We start from the raw sequence: 19,254 nt of genomic DNA, 5'->3' as shown, positions 1-19,254 counted from the left end.
TTTCTGTTTAGAAAAGAAGCAAGATTTAAATCTTCAAAGTGGCTAAAGATATGTATATACAGTATTATCTAAGCTAATTATTCGGACCAAAATAAGAGTTATCATTTTGTGTGTTGTCCTTACCTTCACTTCTCTGTTGGAGGTGTTCAAATACGGAGTCATTAAATCTAGTCTTAAGAGTTCCACTGGCTTGCTTAAAGGTATACAGGGCAATGAAGACAGGTCCAAAAATACACGGATAGGCACCTATAGAAAATGTAAAGTTTTCACTTTTACTCATTCTTTTTATGGTCTGGGCTCACCAAGTGTTTGATCTGTACTGGCTCAGTGTGACAGATGATGCTTTTTACATCTATTACCTCATTTCTTTTAGCATCCTAAGTCACAAGGAGTTTCACTATTCCAGTTTTTCAGGAAAAATGAACCAAAGTTTAATCAGGTTAAATACTTGGCTAAGGCTTCAGTTACCTGTACATTTCTCACTTTCATGAATGCAAATTCAACTTACTTGAGTCAAACAGCTCCAACAAATTATAAACCTCAAGTTTGTTTACGAACTAAAGAAGCAAAATAGTACAACACTGAGTATTAAGTTGTTTGACAAAAAAAAAAAATAAAAAAGATTGTTTGACAAAAATATGACAAATTCAACCAAATAGATTTCATTTGGAAAAGTATGTTTACTCCTAAAAAGCAGTGGTTCTCAACTTTGGCAGCAAATTGAAGTCACCTGAGGACCTTTTACATAGTTTTGATTGCTCAGGCCACAATCCACACCAACACCAATCAAAAGTAGACACCCAGGTTTCAGTTCTGAAAGTACTCTGATGTTCCAAATGTACAAAGTGAAAATCACTGCTATTATTTTAATCAATGTGATTGCAATGGAATCCTCCTATTAATAATTTTTAATCTCTTCCTCATTTGAAACATAAAGGAAACTCCTGCTTTCCTTTCTATAAAAGTCCTTCACGGTGAAACAGACCACAGATACATCAACCTCTCCCTGGGCATCCTTGAAACCATCCAACCTTTCTTCTCCATAAAAATTCACAGTGACCTCCGATCTCGTTTCCAGGATTCTTCATTATGCTTTTCATTCATGTTTCCATCCATCAATGAAAAAGCCCTAGTTTTCCACATCACCTCGCATTGCCTAGACACTAACCCCTCATGGCTGTACCCATACCACACGGTATGATCCACTTTTGTTTCTCAATTTAACCTACTGGCCGCTCCTGCCTGTCATCTTTGTCAATTCCTTCTAGAAATAGCCAACCGAATACCAATCAAGAGCTAGAAACCCAATCAAGAGCTCAGTTCTCAATCCTCTTTTTCTACCCCCCACCCAAGGAGATTTCATCTGTCTATATCACCTATACACTGATTCCATATCATCTGTACTACTGACTGCCAAATTTACATCTTCAGTCTAGAGCTTTCTTTGAACTCTTATCAAACTGCTCAAAAGGCCCCTTCCAAAAATTGGAACCATCCTCCTACTTTCCCCAGTAAATGCTACCTACCATTCCAAGTGCTTTGACCTGAAAAGACACTACAACACTCTATTACTACCACTTCAGGCTAAGCCCTACCACCTCTCCTAAATTTCTACAATAATCTGAGGCCTCTGCCAAACTTCCCAAGTGTTCTACTCCTAACATCAGGTTCTGCCTCTGCTCAATGGCCCCCAGTTGTTCCCTCTCCTTTCAGAGTAAAGGCCAAAGTCCTAACAATGGCCAAGAGGCTCTACAGGATCTGGCCTCATATTTCTCTGGGTTTTCTCTCAACTCTCTGAATATTTCAATCATGCCTCAGGCCATTTAATTTGTTGATTCTCTGACTCCAAACTGTTTGAATACCACTTACCCATGAGTCTTTCCTTAGATGTAACCTAGGTAAAATAGTATATTTCCAACATCCCCATTTATTTCCCTTAACCTACTAGCATGTCTCACCATCTATCACACACTTTTATTTATTTATTATCTTATCTCTTCCAATTTCAGTGCTAGCTTCATGAGTGTAGCAACTTAAGTTTCATAGCCATATTCTCAAATTCTAAAATAGTGCATGTGGTAGACATTTCATTAAATAGTTGCTGAATGAACAGAGTTCTTTATTGTATTTTTTTTAACAACCTCTCATTTTGTTTCACTGATTCACTCAATTGCCTAAGAGATAATCATATTAGAAGAGAGGCAATATTAATACCTAAGCAAATAAGACATAAGCTATAGCATGTAAAACTACCAGGAAAGATTATGGAGCCTCTTCAGATGAGTGGTCATCTACTGAAGAAGTGAGACCACAGTATTATAGGCCAGCCACAAGCATACTGGTATAAAGAACACAGTGTTGTTTCTCCAGTCAGAATGGCAGCTATTAAGAAAACAAACAACAATAAGTGTTGGCAAGAATGTAGGGGAAAAGGCACACTCATACATTGCTGGTGGGACTGCAAAATGGTGCAGCCAATATGGAAAGCAGTATAGAGATTCCTTGGAAAACTGGGAATGGAACCACCTTTGGACCCAGCTATCCCACTCCTTGGTCTTAAAAACAAGAACTTAAAAACAGCATACTACAGGACACAGCCACATCAATGTTTATTGCAGCACAATTCATAATAGCTGAACTGAGGAACTAACCTAGATGCCTGTCAGTAGATGAATAGATAAAGAAAATGTGGTATTTATACATAATGGAATATTACTCAGCAATAAAAGATAATAAAATCATGGCATCTGCAGGTAAATGGATGGAGTTGGAGAATATAATGCTAAGTGAAGTCAGCAAATCCCAAAAAAACCCAATGCCAAATGTTTTCTCAAAGGAGGCTGATTCATAGTTGGGTTGGGAGGGGAAGCAAGTGAAGATTAGACTAACTCTAGACAGGGCAAAGAGGAAGAGGGGGCAAGGGATGTAAAAAAGATGGTAGAATGAGATGGACGTCATTCCCTGAGTACATGTACAAAGACACAAATGGTGTGAATATACTTTGTATACAGCCAGAGATATGAAAAGTTGTGCTATGTGTGTATAATATGAATTGTAATGCATTCTCGTGTCATTCATAACAAATTAGAATAAAATTTATTTTTAAAAAACACAGTGTTAGATTCAACCAATGTAGGGTCTTCCAAGGCCAGCAGAAATGAGAAATTTATGTTTCCACAAAAAGGTATATGAAAAACAGACCATGGGATATAAGCTCTTAAGAAAGAAAGGATACAAGATAGGAAATATAGTAAAAAAGATGGCAGATGAACATGTATAATCCCAGAAATCCAGGAAAGTGAGGCAAGAAAATCACAAGTTCAAGGCCAGCCTCTGCTATTTAGTGAGACCATGTCTCAAAATTTAAAAGGTTTTTTAAAAGAGCTGGGGAGGACTGGGGCTGTAGCTCAGTAGCAGAGCACTTACCTAGCATGTGTGAGGCACTGGTTTGATCCTCAGCACCACATAAAAATAAACAAATAAATAAAGGTATTCTGTCCATCTACAATTACAAGAAAAATTTAAAAAAAAAAAAAAGAGCTGGGGATATGGCTCAATGGTAGAACACCCTTGGTGGTAGGACACACACACACACACACACACACACACACACACACACACAGCAGAATCAATATACGTAAATTCTGGTAGAATCAAAGAATTGTTTATGTCAGGATTAAGGGGAAATAAGATAGAAAGAAGATGGCATTTTGGAGCATCCAAGAAATAATCTGTATATTCTGATAAGTGTATTCTCTTTATTAAAACCTCCAAAATACTGAGATTGAACTAACTATAAAATTTTAATTATCCAGCCTTGAATAAAGCAGTTCCTTCATTAATTTAAATTTACCAAGAGATACTGCTCTTGAACAATCTAACCATAAATACTTAAATACTTACTATTCTTGGCCTTTAGATACAAGTTTTAGATATCTTCTTTTAACTCTGTACTCATCATCCTACCTTCCAACATTCTGCTTTGGCCTATCTCATCCCACCTATTCCCCTGTCTCTAACCAGAAACCTGTTCCAGAGATGTTCCATCCATACCCACTATTTTTAACTCACAAATCTGTGCTTTTCTGATAGTGCCTATGTCAGTTTAATCCTCATTTCCAATTCTTGGTTCCTCATCTCCTGGCTTGCCTTGCTCCAACTTCCTAGACTCCTAAATTCCTGTTCCCTGTGGCTGAACTTGACCCTGGACATTAGCTGCTCACACCTATCTGCTGCCAACTTGAGGTCTCAATGTAAGGTTCAAGTTTAGAATATAGATCTTCTGGAGACTTCTTTCTTGACAAGGAGCACCATTTTTTATAAGACCAAAACCTAGCACAAACTGTATTCATGGCAATATACCTTGGTTTTTTTCTAACCCCTAGGTTGATTTTTACACATAATAAATCCCTGTGCTCTAAGAAACTGATTACATTCTAATATAGCTAAACACAATGACTCAATAAAACCTCAATGAGAAATAAGGTAGATTATAGTGACATGAGTAAATCTTCTTTTCTAGATACTTACCTGAAACTGGTTAATAAAAGGTGCTATATTTAACCCAAGGGTGCGTTCTAGTCCTTGAACAGCATTCTCTTCTACCAGTGTTTGTGATTCCACCAGCAGCCCAAACATTAGCACATACTGAGGGAAGATCTTGCCTCCAGACTGTAGTAAACACCTAAAAGATAACACGTGTTTTTTAAAGTTTTTTGATTTTCTACATTTTATGAATATCAAATAACTAAGAATCATGAGTTACTGAGCCACACATTATGTATAGTCTAATGAACTTTGTGTTATTATCAGCTGGTGGTTCAGAATGGTAAAGCACTGGAAATAATTTCCCCAACAAGTCAAACTTAAGGAGACCACTGACCTATGAAACAAAAATAACCAGTTGGCTGGATGATAGACACAAGTCCTCAGATGCAGGCAAGGGTCATCCATGGATATGAAAATTACAGGTTAAACATTCCTATCCTAAAATCCAAAATTTGAAACACTCGAAAATCAAAAACTTTTAGAATGCTACTTATAGGTATAAAATTCTACACCTGTGTATAAGGTATGCATAAAACAAATGAATTTCATGTGTAGACCTGGGCTCCATCCCTAAGCTGTCTCATTAGGTTTATATGAATATTCAAAAATTCAAAAAAAAATCAAACATTTCTGGTCCTAAGATTTCATGTAAGAGGTACTCATAATACCCCCACAAATGACCTGTTCATTACAAAGAGGGAAACTTGTGGACAAAATGGTGATGCATCTTAAGCCAAATGATCTGAGTTAACCTTAACAATCATGGGATAAAGCAGCACTATGTGCTTCCAAGTGTGACAAAACTTCTGTGGTAATCATTCCTCTCTAAAAATGGGTAATCTGGATCTAATCATAGGAAAATATGAAGAACAGTCTATAAAATAAATGGCTTAAATTCTTCAAAACTGTTAATGTCATGAAGACTGAGGAATTTTCAGAAAAAAAGAGACTAAGGACACATTAAAAACTATCCGAATAAAGAAGATTAAGGAGACATGAACACTAAACATAAAATGTGATCCTGGATTGAATTCTGAGACCAGGAATTTAAAAAGTTATGAAGAACACTGTGACAAATAGTAAAGTGGAGTAAGATTTGTAAGTGAGCTGGGTACAGTGGTACATACCTGTAATCCCAGCAACTTAGAAGGATGAGGCAATTCAAGGACTCTCTGGACAATTTACTGAGACCCTCAGCAACTTAGTGAGGCCCTGTCTCAAAATAAAAAAGGCTGGGGATGTAGCTCAGTGGTAAAGTACCACTGAATTCAATCCCCAGTACGAGAAAAAAAAAATGTAGGCCTGATAATAATATAAAGCCCATGTAAATTTTCTGATTTTATTCACTATATACTGCATAGATGAATAACTTGTTCTTAAGACACATACTCCAAAGAAGTAGGGGTTCCCTGATATTCAGAACTTACTGTAAATGGTTCATGAAGAGAATCATAAAGCAGATGTGACAAAGCATTAATCATACCTGTGAATCCAGGCTTGTGAATCTGGGTGTAAAGTACAGGTTGTGTTCTTTGTCCACGCCACCCACCCACTGCTTTTTTTTTTTTTTTTTTTTGGTACTAGGATTGAACCTAGCCAGGGCACTCACTCTTTGGTTTCAATAATTTGCTAAAATGGTTCACAGACTTGAGAAAAAACATCTTACTTGCATATACTGTTTTATTACAAAGAATACAATTCAGAAACAGCCAAACAGAAGGCATACATAGGGCAAAGGTAATACTGTAGTCTAGAATTACATACAGTTCACTTCTCGAACTAATTCCCTGCTTCCTTAAAATAAAAATTTAAAATTTAATATGTTAATGTAAGTAAAATTTCCTAAATTTTGTGAGCTCTTCTAGCAAATTAATCAAACCTAAAGAGGAGATTTACAAATTGATAAATTTATAGCCAGTTGGTAGGATAAGTAACAACCTACTGTATGCAACTGGCACCTGAAGTTGGAGGCAGTCCTGTAGAAATGAGTCCTCAACCTGGGGGATCTGATGCCATCTCCAGGTAGGTAGAAATAAATTTGAGAACACCCTACTGGTGTACACTTAAGAACTTCTTGGTATGCGATAAGAAATCCCTGCACATCTGGTGTCAGAATTATTATACTGAGTGGTTAGTGAGTAAAAGGAAAATAGGGTGTTTTTTTGTTTGTTTGTTTGATTATATAGAGGTATGGGAGAGTACAGAGCTTTGCATACAAGCTATCCTCCAGCACCTCAATGTGTTCACCAACTTGGAAAGTCTGAACCTATCTGTTCTAAAGCAGGAGGGGGGGGGTGTTTGTTTGTAATGGAAATACCATTACACAGGCATAATTAATTCACTGGTCCCTGGTGATACATGATTCAATTCCCAGCCCCACTCCCTTCTCCAGGACTGAAATTTCCAACCTTCTAATCACATGGTTCCTCTGGCAACCAGCTCCCCCCAACCCCTTCCCCGCCTCCCAAAGCTGTTTAGAGGCTCACCTAGAGATATCTCAGATATGGTTGGATTTTAAAAAGGCACTCATTTTACCCTATCACCCAGAAAATTCTAAGGTTTTAGAAGTTCTTCTATAGGAACTAGAGAACACCCAATGTATATTTCTTATTATAACATCACAATATCCTAGACAGTAACAAGAAAAAATAGGCTGAAGAAAATGTCAACATTCATTTACCAAATCCTAAAAGTGAGAAAAGTTTGAACCACAAACTAGGAACCATGCCAAAGATACAAAAAGCAGTGCATAAAAATTACTTTAAAAGGTGACATTCACATTACTTTAAAACATTCTAAAACTATTTTTTAACCTCAATGTTACTATCATGAACAGGAATGTTATGTTATGTTCAGATAAAATACCACTGGACTTGAAACTGCTTATCTTTACCAACATGAGTATTTTGTCATACCTCTACTCCTTAATCCAACCCTTTAATTAAGTGATACTTCAGAACCATCTATGTCTTCAAGGATAAAAAATATGTTCCACTTTAAAAGTCTAACCATAAATGGTGAAAATACTGAAGTTTCAATGTTTCTTTGTACTCCAACCCTCCAAAATTTGAAATGTTAGATAAAAGCTTACCAAGCTTTCTTCTGTATTTTAATCTATATGAGTGAACAAGAGTCTAAGAATGAACATTTTAAACTACCGGCAAATATAGTCTTAAACGCATAAGCTTCTAAGTGACTCATTTCTCCTTGTCCTATTATTGTAGTCCACTGAGAGAGATGCCCTTTATCATTCAGCCCATATCATTCTAATTTCATCCTTGATGCGTCATAAGTCCCCCTTACCTCAACACATACACAGAGGCTCAAGACAGTAATAGCAAGGCCTGAGTGAGAGTATCTGCATGCTTCCGGCCCCATGCTCAAAATAATTCTACACATTCAGAAGTACCTATAAAGGAGACTGGGCTGCTACTTAGGCTGAAGCATTACTCAGAAGGTATTTGAGAAAGGGGATTGGGGAGAATCTTGGTTTAAACAAGGATTAAGACTGCTACCAGCATTTAAAGGCCCAGAGATGCCAAAGCTGAAGACACACCCACATGAGAACTGTCTCAACCAAAATGCCATTATTAATAACACCACTCTTCCCTCCTCATTGAGAAACACTGGGAAGGGGAGTTGCAGATAGCCTTCATGTAAGTTGTTTGTTACTAGGATAAGCTATCATTCAGACAAAGCAGACCCCCTGACAAATTGCTTTATCACCAAAACTGCTTTTTAAAAAATCATTTACAGGTTCCATTAAAATAAAACACCACTGCCTGAAAGCTTTTTCACTAGGATTAGGTAAAAGAAAAGAGTACACATTTTGGTAACTGCTACTCAACAAAGTACTGGAGTCTTAGCCAAGGATAAAAAATTTTTAAAAAAAAAGATATTCAAATAGTAAAAGTGTCTCTGATTGTAGGCTTACATGTGGAAAACACTAAAGATTCTACCACAACCCCCTCACAAAAAACAGAATAAACTAGTTTAGCAAAATCACAGGATAGAAAAAATACACAAATCATTTATGTTTCGATAAACTATTAATGAACAGTCTGAAAATTTTTTAAAAAAATCTATTCACAATAGCATCTAAATACTCAGGAAAAATACAAAGAAAATAGAAGATTTGTACATTGAAGCCGGGCGTGGTGGCACAAAACTGTAACCCCCAAAACTGAGAAGTCTGAGTCAGGAAAATCTAAAGTTCAAGGCCAGCTTTAGCAAGTTCTGAGAGGCACTCAGAAATTTAGTGGGACCCTTTCTCAAAATAAAAAGTTAAAGAGGGCTGGGGTAAGTGGTAAGTGGGTTCAATACCCAGAACCAAAAAAAAAAGATTTGTTCATTGAAAACCATAAAGCTTTGCTGAAAAAAATTAAAGGCATATAGAAATGTAGACATTTCATGTTCATAGATGCAAATACAATATTGTTAAAATGTCCCCACTACCCAAAGTAATGTGCACATTCAATGCAGGCCCTATCAAAATACCAACAATGTTTTCTGCAGAAACAGAAAAATTCACCCTTAATTCATATGGACTCTTAAATGACCCTGAATAGACAAAGCCATCTTGAAAAAGAATATCAAAAGCCTCACTTTTCCCGATTTCAAAACACATTACAATACAAAGCAACGGTAACCAAAACACAGTGGTACTGGTATAAAGACAGATATATAGACCAATGAGAGAGAGCCCATAAATTAACCCAAAAATGATGGTGGGGAAACTGGAAACACAAAAAAATAAAGATGGAACGTTACCTGACAACTGTGTATAAAAATTAACTTGTGCTGGAGTCGTAGCTCAGTGATGAAGAGCCTGCCTCACATGTAAGACCCTGGGTTTGAACCTCAGCACCACATTAAAGAATAAGTAAATAAATAAAAGTATTGTGTCCATCTACAACTAAAAAAAATTTTTTTTTAATTAGCTCACAGTGGATTAAACACTTAAATAGAAGAACTAAAACTATAAAATTCCTCAAACAAAATTTTGGGGAAAAGCTTGAGGACACTGAATCTTGGAAGGCTGAGGCAGGAGGATCACAAGTTCAAGGTCAGCCTAAGCAATTCAGGGAGATCCTGTCTCAAATTAAAAAATAATAAGGGTTGAGAATGCAGTTCAGTGGTACAGAGTGTCCCTGGGTTCAATCCCCAGTACCAACAAAACAAAAAACAAAAACACTAGACTAACAATTACCCTCTAGTTAGTAGGCTTGCTTTCTACAGTGGTATAAGTTCAGCAAATCTGAAATGATTTTATACATACTCAAGATATGAGCAGGAGAGTGAGTATACTGATGACTCTTCACTGATGAGAAAGAGAATTACAAATATGAAAAGGGGACCACAATAAACACTATGGTAGTGGATTGAAAGTAAATGTATCAGGATGGACGCACAAGGATTTTTTGGTGTTTTTTTTTTAAACAAATAAAATAGATACAAAAGTAAAAAAATACTTATGTGTATGTGTACACATGTATGATTATGGACTTGTGGATGTGTATAACATACATTTCCTAGCTTTAAACATTTAAGAGAGCCTACAAGCAATGACTCATCATTAGCAATGATCATACCTGACATCAAAATCTTGATCTCAAATATCTCCACTAAAAGGAACCAGGGTTCCTTGGAAAAAGACTGACTGTAAGGCTGAGCAAAAAAATCCCACAATATTAATATAAAACATTTGATTGCACCAAAAGTTAGTATATGCTTAAGCATCTTGAGAACACAACAAAAAGATACCAAAGCCGGTTTGAAGGAACTCCAATGGGCCAAATCTGGGCTACTTTGAGCATCAAAACACATACCTATAGATACAGCTTTAAATTAGCTGGGAAGATGTCAGACATCTAAGCCCATCAAGAGAATACCTTGATTAGACCAAAGAAGGATCTAACACTTGGGGACTGGAACTGTCACTCACTTCATAGGAAGAAGTCATCTAGAAAATGAACCCAGTGGTGTGTCAAAACATTTCAAAGCCTACCACTTCATTAACTTACTTCAGACTAACAAGCTGATAAATACATGTGGCTGTTTTTAGTAACTCAACCTTATGTTTTGACATAGTCATATACTTCTATGCAGTTCTAAGAAATAAAACAAGGAGATCCCATGTCCTTTTACCCAGTTTCTCCCAGTGGTAAAATCTTGCAAAATAGAGTACAATACCATAATCAAGATGTAGAAAATTAGAAAATGAAGATCCAGAACATTTCTATCACTAACAACAAGATCACTCTTGTTACCCTTTTAAGGTGCCTGTAAGTATATACCCTTACACTCATTTGCCTCATATGTTTTTATAAATACACCCACCTTCTTCTTAATCCCAAGCAATCTGTCCTCCATCTCTGTAATTTCAACACAATCATAAATTTGATTATATGTTCTCTGGGGACTATTTTCACTCAACATAATTCTTTGGGCTCTAACTTAAGTTTCTGCAAGTATAAATAGTCCTTAGTGGTATGTCACAATATGGGTGTACGATAGTAACCATAGATGCAAGCATACTAGTATTATTTCTGGTTTTCAAGTATTATAAATAAAGTTATCACAAATATTTGTGAGAGTAATGGCTTATAACTCAATAGAATAGAATCCAGGAACCCAAGTAAAAAGAAGGGTTTAAAAAAATCAATGGAGATTAAAATCAGCAAATAAAGGTCTGATGAGGAATTATACATTTATATGGTGTTAAAATACTAACACCTACTATTGAAGCATTAACTATAAAGGGAAAAATTTCAAAGTTTCAGTGGAAAAACCTTAACCAAGTAATCAAAGTTTACATCATTAATAACAGGAAAAATAGATTTGTGCCTTCTGATATGATGCACTGGGATCTCAAACACCATATCTATAATATCCCACCAAAAATACATAGCATCAATGTTCATAGCAGCACAATTCACAATAGCTAGACTGTGGAACCAACCCAGATGCCCTTTAATAGATAAATGGATAAAAAAAAATGTGGAATTTATGCACAATGGAATATTACTCAGCACTAAAAAATAACAAAATCATGGCATTTGCAGGGAAATAGATGGCATTAGAGCAGATTATGCTGAGTGAAGCTAGCCAATCCCTAAGGAGCAAATGCCGAATGTCTTCTTTGATATAAGTGGGGCGACTCAAAACAGAGCAGGGAGGAAGAGCATGAGAAGAAGACTACCATTAAATAGGGATGAGAGATGCATGGGAATGGGAGAGAGAAGGGGAATTGCACAGAAGATGGAAGGAGACCTCACTGTTATGCAAAATTACATAAGATGGTGTGAGGAAGAAAAAAAGAGAGAGAAAAGTGGGTAGAGTGGGTAGAGAGTGGGTAGAGAGAGGTGATGGGAGGAGAAGGGAGGGGAGGGGGGAATAGGAAGGGTAGCAGAATACAATAGACACTAATATGGCTATATGTATAAGCGTGGCTGTAAAACCAATGTGATACTGCAATCAAATGTATGATATGTCAAGATCATCGTTCTGTTTTGAGCAACTAATAAAAAAATTTTAAAAAAATACATAGCATAAATCTGATCATGAAGAAGCAAATTTAAATGAAAGACCATACTATTTCAAAAAACTAACCTAAATCCTTCAAAAATATCAATGTCACAGTACACAATCAAAGGTTAAGGAACTGCTCCGGATTGAACCGTTATGTACCACCACTCTATTTAGAACACTCATGAAAACCCTATAGGAATTAGTGGGACACTTATAAAATTACTCGGTTTTCAGTTTTTTAGATATCTCTAGGAAGCAAATTCAAGACAATTGTAAAAGCTAGTGCTATTTTTTGTTTTCCACAAGATGGAAAACACAGTGTACACACATGTAAGTAGCTGAGGGGGTAGGGTTGCAGAGGTGCAGCAGCATTCTGTACACTACTGAAGTCACACTGCTATAGAGTGACACTGCTATAGTGGTATCCCTCTGTATGTAAATGAAACACCCATGGAAACCACAAAGAAATACCTATGGAATGTACCCAAAATGACAGGTAAGGGAATTAAAATATTTCACCACAAATGTAAATCAAAGATAATAATCTTTGATTATTATGAAGATAATCAAATAAGGACTCCTAATCACACTGAATCAAAACTTGCCCTGCCCTGATCTCTTTATAAGGATGCAAGCCCCACTGAACCATGAATGATGTTAACTCCAGTCCCTGAGGTAATTAAATCATACTAATACCATTTCTGGGGGAAAATGAGGGGGTGCCTTATTCCTATGTATGGAGTTGGAACCTAAATATATCTTCTAAGAGATATAATTTAACACTCCATAATACTCTCTATTCCTATTTTTCTAAAAGTTTTTATCAATGGATACTGAATTTTATCATAATTATTCTACATCAATCTATACATTCATAGGTCTTTATTGTTTGTCAATATTTGTGTGTCTATACAGGACAGACTTTGGTCTATCAATCTGGGGTTTCTTTCATTGTTTTATTTTGACACTGTCTTTTCTGATTCAACCATCTTGTAATACCGGCTTCATAAAGTATACTGTAAATTGTTCCCTGTTCTTCTACTTCTTGGGAATGTTTGTAAAGAATTGGTATTAATTCTTCAAATGTGTGGTAAAATTTTCCAATGATATCTATACCTGAAGATCTTTTTAGAGATTTTCCTAGTAGGACCTTATTTTCTTTAATGGTCACTGGACCATCTAAATGTTCATGTTCTTGTGGTAGTTTAAGTTCTTCCAGAAATTGATCTAATAAATCTATAAGGTGTATAGTTTGTACGTATGTACTTTTGGGCTAGTGTTGGGTTTATTTTGATCATCATTTTAAACTTAGGAAGTTTAAAATTATTGAGAACTTTCTTCTTAGTTAATATAAGCATTTAATGCTATAAATCTCTAAGCACTGTTTTCATTGCACCCACAAATTTTTATATGCAGTATTTCCCCTTCTGTTCAATTTTAGATATTTTCTTAATTTTCCTTTCAAAAGTCAAAAACATATCTTAAAGAAGACAAAAAGATGATAACCTCTTACATTTACTCACATATTTGTTATTGTGTTGCTTTCTCTTTATCACTGATGCCCAGTTTTCCTTCCAGTATCATTTTCTTTCTGTCTGAAGACCAATAATTATTTTTTAAACAAATCTGCTGGCTCTTAGCTTTTCATTATATGAAAATATATTTATTTTGCCTTCCTTCCTAAAGAATGTTTTTCTAAATATAAAATTTCAGTTTTACATGTTTTTCCTTTGGGCACTTAAAAATGTTGTTTTCAAGGCGTTTTGGCTCAACTGTGGAGGTCTCGTCTAGCACGTGCAAGGCCCTGGGTTCAATTCTCAGCACCACATATGAATAACTAAAGTAAAGGTATTGTATCCAACTACAACTAAAAAATAAATATTAAAAAAAATTTTTAAAATTTGCTTCTTTCTGTCTCATTAAAATGTTCAATGAACTAAAAGAAGATCTAAGGAATGCATTAAGAGCTAATACAGGAGATGACAGACCACTTCAATAAAGAAATACAAATATGGAAAAGAAGCAAATCAGAATTCATTGAATCAAAACCATGAATGAATCAAATGAATCATTTAATTTCAAAACCAATGAATCAAATTTAAAATTCACTTGGAAGTATCAACAACAGATTAGAGTGTGTAGAAAATAGAACTTCAGGGCTGAGGGTGTGGCTCAAGCAGTAGCGCACTCTCCTGACATGCATGGGGCACTGGGTTCGATCCTCAACACCACATAAAAATAAAGATATTGTGTCCACCTAAAAAAACTAAAAAATAAATATTAAAAAAGTAAAAATAAAATAGTACTTCAGCCCTTACAGATAAAACACCAGGGATTGAATACAAGGCACATGAACTGGAGTATAATAGTATTCAATAAAGGAGGAAAAAAATGATGAACTCTGGGACAACATCAACAGATCAAACATGAGTGTCACCGGTATACAAGAGATTATAAAAGATACAGTATAAAAGCATAAAGAAAACTGTCAAAGAGATATTAACAGAAAACTTTCCCCATATCAGAAATTAGATAGCTATTCACACACAGGAATCATACAAGTCCCCAAATAGAGCAGATCAAAAAAGAAGTTCTCCCAAGACACATCATAATCAAAATGGCTAACATAGAAAATAATAAAGAATATTGAAAGCTGCAAGAGAGAAACATCAAATCATATTTAGAGTTCACCTTTGACTTCTCGCCTCAGGCACTAAAATCAAGGAGGTCCTGAAATAAAAATATTACAAGCTCTATTAGAAAACTATTGCCAGCCAAGACTGCTATATCCAGGAAAGATCTCTTTCAAATGGAGAAATAAAAACTTTCCATGACAACGGTAAACTAAGAGAATCCATGACCATTAATCCAGTACTACAAAGATAAACTGCATACGGAGGAATCCAAAAACAAATCCCAAAGTGTCTAAATAAATGAATATCAATAGAGGAGCAATCAATAACAAGAAATCAAAATGGCAAGAAACCACAAATTCATATCTATGAAAACCCTGAATATAAACGGTCTCAACTCCTCAATTAAAAGACACAGACTAGCAGAATGGGTTAAAAAAAAAAAATGCAGGGCTGGGATTGTGGCTCAGAAGTAGAGCACTCGCCTAGCACGGGCGGACCCAGATTCTCAGCACCACATAAAAATAAAGGCATTGTATTGTGTCCACCTACACCTAAAAAATAAATATTAAAAAAAAACCAAGATGAAATTAGATGCTATTTGCAAGAGACTCATGTCATTAGCAAAGACACAAGCTGAAAGAAAAACAAATACACCATGCAAATGGAGTCAGAAAACTTTGTCATATCTGACAAAGCAGATTGCAAGCAAAAATTAATCATGGGACAAAAAAAAGGACACTACATCCTGGCAAAGGGATCAATCCAACAAGAAGATATAATGATAGTAAGTATATTTGCCACAAATGTCAGCACATCCAATTATATTTTTTAAAAAAATGCTGAACACTATATCTGATAAACCCCAATAAAATAATACTTGTAATATTGTGATTTCAACAACCCTTATCATGAAGACAGGTTCTCAAGGCATAAAATTAATAAAGGTATGTCCAACTTAAATAATACTACAAATCAAATGGACCTAATAGACATGTGCAGAATATTTCACCCCCAAACAACTAAATTTCCCTATTCTCAGCAACTTATGCAAACTTTTCCAAACAGATCATCTTCTAGGTCACAGTGTTTAGGTCTTAGCAAACACACACACACAAAAAAAAAAAAAAAAAAAACTGATATAATCCATATATCCTATCACATCATAATGGAATGAATCTAAAAATCAACAGCAAGAAAAACCATAGAAACCACATAAACACATAAACATTGAAGAATACTCTTTTAAATAAAGAATGGATCAAAAAAGAAAAGAGAATTCAAGAAAAATTTTTGAAACAAGTGAGGACATACAATATATCAAAATCTCTCAGATGGTATAAAGTAGTTCTAAGAAGAAAATTTATAACATTGAGTACCTAAATAAAAAAATAGATTCCCAAATAAATAAGCTTATGCTCTAATTCAAAGCCTTAGTAGAGGAAGAACAAACTAATTCCAAAGTCAGTGGAAGATAGGAAATAAATAATATCAGAGCCAAATTAATGAAACAAAGACTGAAAAAACAACTCTCTTGAAAAGTTATACTCTAATAAACCGGAAAATCTAGAAGATACTGGCAAATTTCTAGATATATGACCTGCCTAAATCGAACCAGGAAGATACAGAAACCCTAAACAGATGAAAAGTCTTAGGGGTAAAAAAGGCAAGCCCAGGACCAAATGTACTTTCTGCTGAGTTATCTCAGAAGTAATACCAATCCTGCTAAGTGAAATAAGCCAGACTCAGAAAATAAAGAGCCAAATATTTTTCTGATATGTAGAAACTAGAGCAAAATAACAGGAAGAAAGCAGTAAGGGGGAGGAGGGTTTAATATCATAAAGATAGGTAACATCAATGGAATAGGAGGAGGAGAACAAGAGAGAGAAAGAAAAGACAGGAAAAGGGAAGAAATATGAAATGAATTTAACAAAAATCACATTATACACATATATGAATATACACAGTAAATTTCACCTTTATGTACATGTAGAAAGAACAAGTAAAAACTAAATAAATGAGTGAAAGGAATATCAGTAACACAGAGGAAGAGAATAATGGGAAGTAGGAGAAAAGCAAAGGAAGAGAGTTTAATAATGACAAATAAATACATATATATTTAAAAAAAGAGAGTTTAAAATCAAATTCCTTACATGTATGATTTTTTCAAAATGTACACAACTACTGTTTGCAACTATAATGCTCTAATAAAAAAAATACATACATAAGTTATGTAGTAGTAAAGGAGTACTATGCCTCTAACCTACTCTCAAAAAAGAAAAGTACAATAAAGAATCAAAGAAAATTATAAAAGAAATAAAAGAAATGTAAACAATCTGTAAATATGTGTAAAAAGTACTCTGTACTATTCTTGCAATTTTCCTGTAAGTTTAAATTAAATCAAAACTAAAAATAAATCATTTGGAAAATATAAGACTTTCCAAGGTGACTATACCAAATAAGTTAAACTTCACTATATAAGAAATTCAGAGTTGAACTATCTTCAAAGACATTTAACCCAGTATTCTCATCTGACAAAGAAATTATACAACTTAGTAAATTCAGGAACAAATCTGATACTGGATATGAACTCTTTTAGATCTTGTTTCAGGTCCATCTGTTTAAAATTACACACATAATTATATGTATATATACTTAAGCCTCCATAGCTCCATAATTTATTTAAGATCAGAGCCAGTATAATAATATATACATACAAGATTGTTTAAAAAGAAAATCACAGTGGTTGTTTTTATTGGTTCACACACACAAGCAATAAATGTGAGTAACAAAAGAAACTGCATATAAAATCTGACTATAATTAACTATGTAAGCAAAATACTTTTTTCCCAGGTTTGTCAAGTATCTTTCTTGAATAGATAATTTAACTTTATACTATTTCAATCTTGGGTCTGCATTCCCACCGTTCTTTCTTTTAATTCAAAACAACCCTCTCTCTATAATGTAAAATTTTAATCTGTAAAAATTTATTATGATTTCATAAGTTTGGGCTTCCAACTGTTATACATTGCCTTCTTTGCAGATCTCAGCATCATAACTAAAGGACTTTGAAACATAGCCAAATTTACTTTCTATATTAAATAATAAGGCCAAGTTTACATTGAGGAATGTAAGTTAAAGGAGAAATACCTTTAGCTTTAGAGAGAGAAATATATTATAAAATAAAGACATTAAGACCCAGGAGTACTGGTACTCAATCTCGAGTTCTCCCAATATATCATCAAACATGAACATGTTTCTTACATCATAAAAGATAAATTTGGTTTTTTAATCTTTTTCACCCTGAACATCTTACCTATTTTAATAGATTGTTGACCTAAGTCTTTATATTAACATAGGCTATCCTAACACAAAGTAGACTTTCTTCTTCACTCCTACAGTACAAAGATTTCTTCAGGGAAAAAAAAAAATCAGTAATAATATGCACACAGAGGTAAACATGAAATAACAAATACAATGCTTGACAAACACACAGTGGTCTTTCATTTTTATGGTTGTACCCTTAAAGAACTAAAAGAATTTATGTGATGTTTGAGACTGAAAAAACTAAAAATATCTATTTTGTGGTTTACCTGGATATTGCAGCTTTTTCCATTATTTCTTGCTGAATGAGCCCAGATGGCTCGATGACATCCAGTATGATTATGCTCCACAACTTGTCTGATTTGGGCCTTTGCAACACAGCAGATTCATCCTCCACATGTCTCAGCCAAAACTCAAGTGTTTCTTTAGGAAAGTGATTGGCTTCAGATATGAGGTCCAGAGCAATACGATGCTGGTCTTTTTCCACAGAACTGTAAGGCTTAACCCGCCCGAGTGTACCAGCAATTATAGGCAGAATAGAGAAGCCTTCAGACACATCTAACACATATAAAGGTTCGGAGGTGCTCTGCACAGTGTTTTGCCTTCCAGTTCTTGGGCTCATTTCATTATCCTCACAGTGAGGATCCATCACCTGACATAGTTTTTCTGGAGTCAATGAAGAGAATACCTTCTTCATTGCCATTTTAAAGCCTTCGTGATATGGGATGTTATTAAGCAAAGCAATTTCTGTGGATTCCAATACACATATTTGCTCTCCAGCATCTGGCTTGCTGGTCTGAAGGTTAGCCAGGGCACTACAGAGTTCAGCCTCATTTCCTGAAGATAGTAAGTCTGTATCCTTAGTGAAACTTTTTGTAACTTCCATTTCTTGTTCCAAACTCAAAACACTGATACTTTGAATTCTTAGGTAACAATCTTGACAAGATACTTCCATTGTCACATGATCTCCAGGCTTCATCCAGTAGTCTTCATTAATAAGAGAGAAATAGTATAACTGATTAATATGGAATGCTTGTTAGCCTGAAGATCACATAAACATCTCCAATGCCCCCATTTAATCCCCAATTCTTTTAATAACTACAGAAAGGATTACACCTATTAATTTACTATTTTAAAAAACTAGGAAAATCTCACCAGCTTTACTAGGGAAAAACTAAAATTTGGAAATTCAACTAATATGTACCATAACAGAAAGATT

The 19,254-nt window shown here is 34.9% G+C and overlaps 1 protein-coding gene across 3 annotated transcripts in view; it reads right to left on the bottom strand.

Moving 5' to 3' along the window:
• Prmt9 (protein arginine methyltransferase 9) overlaps positions 1 to 19,254 on the bottom strand; it is a 48,986-nt gene that overhangs the window by 5,502 nt on the left and 24,230 nt on the right. The window contains exons 9-12 of one of the 3 annotated variants that reach the window (XR_005737334.2): positions 18,305 to 19,022; positions 4,531 to 4,684; positions 2,254 to 2,382; positions 124 to 246 (exon numbers count right to left, since the gene is read on the bottom strand). Coding sequence is in view for 2 of the 3 variants with exons in the window: in XM_005327536.5 (XP_005327593.1) it covers positions 124 to 246; positions 4,531 to 4,684; positions 18,305 to 19,022 (995 nt within the window). In the remaining variant the exon portion in view is untranslated. Of the gene's footprint in view, positions 1 to 123; positions 247 to 2,253; positions 2,383 to 4,530; positions 4,685 to 13,601; positions 13,674 to 18,304; positions 19,023 to 19,254 lie in introns of those variants that run through there. The other 2 variants (XM_005327536.5, XM_040293222.2) reach the window with 2 other exon arrangements.

Source organism: Ictidomys tridecemlineatus, chromosome 9, assembly GCF_052094955.1.
Source record: "Ictidomys tridecemlineatus isolate mIctTri1 chromosome 9, mIctTri1.hap1, whole genome shotgun sequence".
Lineage (NCBI taxonomy): Eukaryota > Metazoa > Chordata > Mammalia > Rodentia > Sciuridae > Ictidomys > Ictidomys tridecemlineatus.
Note: the sequence above shows the minus strand (reverse complement) of the source record. Positions and strands in the feature narration are given on the sequence as shown.